Genomic DNA, 7,283 nt, shown 5'->3' on the forward strand with positions numbered 1-7,283 from the left:
AAAAGATTGCTCATTGTAAATTGAAGTATTAATCTTTCGTGGACATAGCTTTCCAAGATGAGCAACCAAATTCACAGAAACAGAAGCACATGGAATTGATTGATGAATCAAATTGCCAAAAAGTCACCAATTAATATCAAAGTAACCAAATTAGTTATGGGATTGAAATGTTGAATAATAAAGCTTCTTAATGACTGAAGCACAAGGCAATACTTTGGGGGACAAGTTTCAGGCAGAATTGAGGGTCCCTGCCCCTCTCCATTTATGGATGCAAAACAATTGAATACCTCAATAAGGTGCCAGTTAGGGTTTCCTATGACTCTGAAACATACAGTAGTTAAACAGGCTACTATATTTACATCTTGATCTTGGGAACAACTTATAGTTAGTTCAGGGGGAAACAAGTCATATCAACTAGGATAACTAACAAACTGAAATTTGAAGATACTCCAATTGGATTAATGAACACAACATGGAACATTCACAGATAAATTCAAATGAAATAAGAACAAAAAGAAATGCAAACCAAGGGAGAGTACCTGCATGCAGGCCATGTCTCATTGAGGCTGGACTGATCAATGGCCCAGCCCGAGTGTAAGTCAGGCAGAAAATAAGACATCTTTCCATTCCTCTAATTCTAGCTCAGCACAGAAACCCCAAAAGTAGAAACTAGGAAACCATGCAACTCATCCATCTTCTACAGTTTTGTAATTATATTCCTGAGTTTGATTATCACCATCCAATTTCATCAGTTCAGCAATATTATTCAACACCAAATATATTTCTACTGATTGAGGATGTGCTTTATCATGAGCAATGAACTTATGCAGAGTCCTCCCAACCTCAACAAAGCTACATCCTGGGGACTTCTTAACGCCCCTCTTCTCCATGGCTTCTCTCAATGTTCTAGCATCATCCCACCGCCTAGCAACTGCATAGATATTTGACAAACCAACATATCGACCATCGTGATCCGGCTCCAATTCAATAAGCTTCCTTCCAACTTCTTCTGCAAGATCCAATCTTCCATGCATCCTACATCCGCTAAGTAAAGCACCCAAAGTGGAAGCATTTGGTTCCACAGACATTTTATCTAAAAACTTGAATGCCTTATCTAATCGACCTGCACGTCCAAGAACATCCACCATGCAAGCATAATGTTCACTCTTAGGTGTCATGCCACGAGTACTAAGTGAATTAAAGAAGTGCCAAGCTTCCTCCACTAACCCTCCATGAGCGCATGCACTCAATAAGCATAGATAAGTGATCTCGTCTGGGGAGATCCCCCAAGACTGCATCACTTTAAACAATTCCAACGATTCTATAACCAATCCGTGTGTAGCAAGTCCTCCAATCATTGCATTCCAAATTAAGACATCTGTTTGCTCCACTGGTACCCCATGGAAAACTGCCAGAGCCTCATCAATGGCACCACATTTTGCATACATGTCCACCAGGGAAGTCCGCAAAGCAAGACTCAAAGGCAATGCACTATCATTCACATAATGGTGCATCCTTCTCCCCTGTTCGAGGGCACCTAAATGGGCACAAGCACACAACACGCTTACCATGGTAACGTCATTGGCTTTTGGCCCTAGAAGATGCATTCTTTCAAAGAGACTTAAGGCCTCCCTATGGTCCCCACTCTTGACATACCCATCAATCAAAGAGCTCCAAGATACAACATCCCGCTCAGACATCAATTCAAAGGTTTCCCGGGCAGCAACCAAATCACCACACTTTGCATATCCATCAACCATGGCATTCCATGAGACCAAGTTCTTTTGTGGCATTTCATCAAACAACTGCCGGGCAGTAATTATTTCCCCACAGGAACCATACATATGAATCAAAGAATTCCGAACAAACCGATCAAACTCAAACCCAGTCTTAGCAATGCAATTATGCACTGCCACACCATGCTGCAATGATGACAAACGGGCCGATGCCTTTGCTAGAAAGGGGAAAGTTAGATGATCAGGTGAAACTCCTGCCCTCAACATTTCAATAAAAATGGAGACAGACCGATTTGGATTCTTGCTTCTTGAGTAACCCCTTATAATAGTATTCCAATTGAAGATGGTTGGATTGGAAAGCTGACGAAAGACCTGATTTGAGTAATGGATGTCACCAGAATCAGAGACCGCAGAGAAAGAAAGGACCCTCGACATGAAAGACTCACCTTCTGAGAGGCCAAAAGTGATGATTAAAGCATAGATTTGCTTCAATGCTAACATTGAATTGCATCGGTCCAGAAAAGAGATTAAACATAGGTTTAGTTTCACCATTTACCAACTAAGAAAAAATATAGTAATAGTACTGAAGCCACAGTTGCAAATTAGATAGATGAAGAAAAGAGGGATTTATCCGGGCAAGTCTACAAGCAATTTCATTTCCTTTTTGGATGTACGATTCCTTTCGTTTTAATATTCTAAGAAACAATGATAAGTCTCCCCCCTCCCCACAGCTTTGGCATATATCTACCGTCCGGTCCGTCCATATTGACATCAGTTATTACCGAGGATCGCAGCTCCAACCAGTCCAGTATGAAAGGCATCCACCTATAGGAGTTTTAATCAAACAGTGTGTTTTGCCCCCATATGATCTGGTGTTTTTAGATCACCTACTTACCCACCAATTATTAAACATTTTTTTTTTTTTAAATTTCTAGACATCCAAAAATCTGTTAAAATAACATGAGTAAGACCAATAAACGTTTTTCTGACCAATAAACCTTGATTTGACCAATAAGCCACAGTTGCAAATTATATAGTTTGGTTTTCGATTGGTTTCCGTTAGATACGATTTCTGTTTATTTTGGATTTTTAGTATTGAGTTACTATCAGTGTAGATCGGTTTGTTTTCAAGATTAGATCATAATGAAATCTTACATTCATAATCTATAGTGAAGAAAGATTTGATAAAAACGTTTTCAATAATCTTTTCAAGTCAAATAAGTAAACAATTAGGAATAAAGAAATTGATTTGATGTGTTCATATGATAATCGGAACAAGGGAAAGATAACTAATATTGAAATCAATGGATAAATAGAGTTTGTAGCGAAATCATTGTTTATCATTGTTTGGGAAAGAAAATTAATATTTAAATCAATGGATGAGAATATTTTTATTTTTTTTGTGTTAGAGTTTAGCTCACTAAGGACAAACCCATGAAGGGGCCAAGAGGGGGGGCCACGAAGGACCAACACTTATTCCAACAAAAACTTGCCTTGCTGCAGGCAATAGTGGAGGAGGGGTCTTGAATTCAAGACCAACATATCTCAGGAACCACTATGATTGGTGCTCTTAACCATCAATCCAAGATCAATGTCCCTAATAGATAAAAAGATAATTAATATTGAAATCACAAAATGAATCCTAATATCAAATCATTCATTTAAATGTTCAACTAATTCTGTATATTGACCAAGGAGATCAATGGAAGCATTCTTACATATCAATCTTCTTATTCATAATCTCATACTCATTGATTTATAACAACTCTCCTTACAACCAAAAATTTCTCACTAATATTGAAATCAATGGATAATCAATTCACCTATTCATAACCTCATACTCAATATTTTTTTTATCAGTTTCATTCGAATTGGTTTTCGGTTTGGATATCGGTCGGTTCGATGTGATTCGATTTTCAACTAGTCTCATCATACCCCCAGTCTAAAACCAATCCGATAAGGATCGGTTCGGTTCGGCCTGGATTTTTTCGATCGATTTTACAGGTTCAGGCTAGGTTTTGACACCCCTAATGGTTTGTGTGCATTGACATTCTTAGTTGGTCAAGTCTCTAATGAGCTTGACCTTCTTACACGTGGCAGCAAGTGGCAACCTTAATGGATATCATAAGACATTGTGTAAGCCCACCCCTTAACATGAAATGTTTCTATACTTCAGTGAGTCCATCTTCGCCATGCGGTGACAACACCATTGTTATCATCAAGAACACCTCAATAAATCCATGTGCAATAGCAAGTGCTATTTTTAATGGAGAACAAAACTTAAGAGCCTTGTGTATGTCTGTCTAGTTGGAGAACGTTAAGATATCAGCGGATCAAGAGCATCAAAAGGATACACATCAAGTTGACTTCACCAACTGGACATGTCTCTAGAACTTGGAATTTTTTTCGTAACATGCATCTGATTTTGTAGTCACAATTATGTTAGGTGATTCTCATCACTTAGGGCATTAGAGATTTTGCTAAACCAAAAAGACCTAAAACTGAAATAATTGGTCTACCATTCCTTGAACTTTTTAACAAATTGACTTCTAGCGGATAATGAACTTAAGGTAGTTTTTTTTTTTAAAAAAAAAACTTAAAATTTTTTTTCCCACAAACCAATACAAAAATCCTTTTACGATGCCCAAGATTGGCAATTGCTCGAAGTACTGATTAGATCAGTTCAACCGGCCTAAGCATCCAGTAAGCTAGAGAGGAACCGGATTGAGTATCAGTCCATCCGATTAAACCGGACAGAGTGTAGACACCTCATTTTGTCTTTCTCCCCGGAGTTTTCACGTAACGATGATGAGTACCCTCTAAGGCCTAGAGTCGATGTATCTGTGGATGTAGCATCAGTGTGCATTGCCTGGATCTATTCACTGATCGTCAATTCCCCTTGACATTGCCCTTACCAGAGCCTCCAAGCCCTCCAAGATCCCATGTAAAGGCTAGCTCTAACCCAGACCCCTTGAAACAAACATGGCCCAGCACAGAACCTGGCCTAAATAGCCCATTCCATGCCTGTCGACATCGAAACCCAGGTCGACACTCCAAGAATGAAGTAGGCATCGACAGCTCCTTAGGCAAATGAAAGAAGAAGATTACAAACCCTAACTACATATTGTAAAATCATAGCTGTCACACCCCGGCCCGATTAATAAGGGCATGGTGTGACCGGATGCCAACTGACACTCAAGTAATCCTCCAGGATCACATGTGCAGTACTCCTTTTCATAGTTCATCATAACACAGTAAATCAAACGCAACAAAAGGGAATAAAAAGTAATAGTAATAATAATAAATAAGGAGATCTAAGTGATAACTTGATATTTATATTGATTAAAACCTGTATTACATCTATACAGTTCTCACAAAAGTATTACAAGTCAAAAATATAAATAACTACTGTAGGCTACACAATACAAAAATAATGTTTAAACACAAAAAGAGAATAGCCTGCTCCGCCAAGCCAGATCACGTGAACGCGCACGCATCACATCCACAAGACACATCATGTACTTCAAACTGCTGCATCGTATGACCCTCATCAGTGTGGAAGTCCAAAGCAGCAACAGGTCCATCACCTAATTTCTCAAAACCAGCCATACTATCTGGAAAAGAGGGATCCACAGGAGTGAGCTCCACTGAGACCAACAAGGGAAAACATGCAAGCATGTGTAAATAGTCCATGATGCATGTCCTATACTAAGCATGAAACTAACAACAGATCTAGGTCTCATGAGGTATAAATGCTACTGTAGTAGGTATGGTATTCCTAGTCCCAAAAACGTAAATCAAACATCGATCACCCGAGAATACCACTCTACTACGATGAAGACCCGCCAGTTCCAAAATGAACACATCAAACCCCGGCAGACCCTCGATGCTAACCCTACTGTTTGCTCCCATTCTGGCATGTACTCTTCAAACCTGGGACAGTGAATGGAATTCCGGTATTTAGCCTTTAGACCTACCACGGATTATCCAACACCTCACCCTTGTTGGCAAGGATCGTAGCATAAGGTTTATGATAACCTAACCATATGCATTCTAACATGATGTCATATGTTACAGCAGTAAGAAGGAAGTAATTCAGTTCCATCAATATCTCATTCATAACAATCATAGAACATATTAATAATATATAAATGCAATATGAATTGCATTCTAAAATCATGCATATATCTAATGCAAAAGAAAAGACTATAAACTTGTATGAACCTTAACAACTATCATGGTGTATGAATAGATGTAGCAAGCATAAGAGCAAAGACAATAAGAAAACACTCCACAAATTAATCTAAAAATCTCCTTACCTAGAGTTAGAGAAACAGCCTAGCCAAAAGAGAGTTCCAACTCACACTTTAACCTTACCAACAGTGGATACACAGCCTAAATTATTAATACACAACATGAATTAGGTCATGTGATAAGCCTAAGTAAAAGCCCTAACCATTTGGGAACAAAATAGGGACAGCTGGGAGGACCGGATTCAGAATTGCCTTGAATCCGATCAACCGTAGGGCTCACCAGGCTGAATCCGATGGATGAAACAGTAGCAGATTTTTGAGTTTAAATCCATGGGTTATGCCTTGGATAGAACCCCAACACCCAAATTAGGTTAGGGAAGTCCTAGGGTACTGCCATGGGGCCATTGTGACCCAATTGCATGTATGATCCATGCCTTGGTTCCAAACCTAGAAGGAAAAGAAAGGAAATCCCTGAAATCCATATGTACATGGTAGGTCACTATGGGAAGAGGGCAATTGGGGCTTAAAGGGTTTAAGGTGCTGCCCAAGAGTGATGGATTAACCCAATTGGGTTAGGGTTTAGGGTTCTAATAGATCATTCTATCTAATTACAAAAAAATTGGGCTGATTGAGCCTTAAGCTCAAAGAAAATGAAAGAAGAGGGGAGGATAAGAGAAGATTTCAGAATTCTGGGAAGCTTACCTTATTCTTGGTGTGAAGGAATTGATAATCATCCACCAAGTTTCTCTCCTAAGCTCCCCAAACTCAAATTGACATGATTTTCACAAGCCCTAGGCATTCTTCCTCCTCTTCTCTTTTCTTTTCTCCTTAGGCAAATGCGGTTTTTGGTTTGGTTGGAATGATTCTCAAAACTAAGGAATGTTTATATAGGTGGGTAGTACTAAAGGCTGTTTGGTTTAGGTTTAGTAAAATCAGTTTTTAAAATGAGTTTCTCTAAACTAATTTAAAAAGCATTTAACTACTTAAAGTCTTATATTTAAGTTATGGTTTAGACATAACAGGCCATAAGTGTGGCCCCGGGCATGTTTGTACACAAGTAGTCCCGGACCACAAGGGATGTGGGTCCCATAAGGGTAAATTTACTTTTCAGCCCCCATAACATTGTTAAAAGATCAGTCCTATATATAATAACAAGTTCTTACTTAACCAAGCCTAGGAAATCGTGAGGTTCTGCATATGCTTAATCTAGCATGTTTAGCATATGAAGCTGATGTGCTGGGACCCAGTAGGATCTTCGAATTCAATAATGGCTAGCTGTGCTGGCTCCTCAGAA

The 7,283-nt window shown here is 39.0% G+C and overlaps 1 protein-coding gene across 1 annotated transcript; it reads right to left on the bottom strand.

Annotated features, from left to right (window-relative positions):
* Nucleotides 1-415: 415 nt before the first annotated feature.
* On the bottom strand, nt 416-2,275 carry LOC122663966 (pentatricopeptide repeat-containing protein At5g08305-like). The gene has a single exon (XM_043859637.1). The coding sequence runs from the start codon at nt 2,235-2,237 to the stop codon at nt 687-689; it is 1,551 nt and encodes a 516-aa protein (XP_043715572.1). The 5' UTR covers nt 2,238-2,275; the 3' UTR covers nt 416-686.
* Between the last annotated feature and the right edge of the window lie 5,008 nt (nt 2,276-7,283).

The sequence above is a fragment of the Telopea speciosissima genome, chromosome 6 (assembly GCF_018873765.1).
Source record: "Telopea speciosissima isolate NSW1024214 ecotype Mountain lineage chromosome 6, Tspe_v1, whole genome shotgun sequence".
NCBI classification, from domain to species: domain Eukaryota; kingdom Viridiplantae; phylum Streptophyta; class Magnoliopsida; order Proteales; family Proteaceae; genus Telopea; species Telopea speciosissima.

What these genes read in the sequence shown, in the direction of transcription:
- LOC122663966 (XM_043859637.1), bottom strand. Translation starts at nt 2,237, where the DNA reads ATGTTAGCATTGAAGCAAATCTATGCTTTAATCATCACTTTTGGCCTC.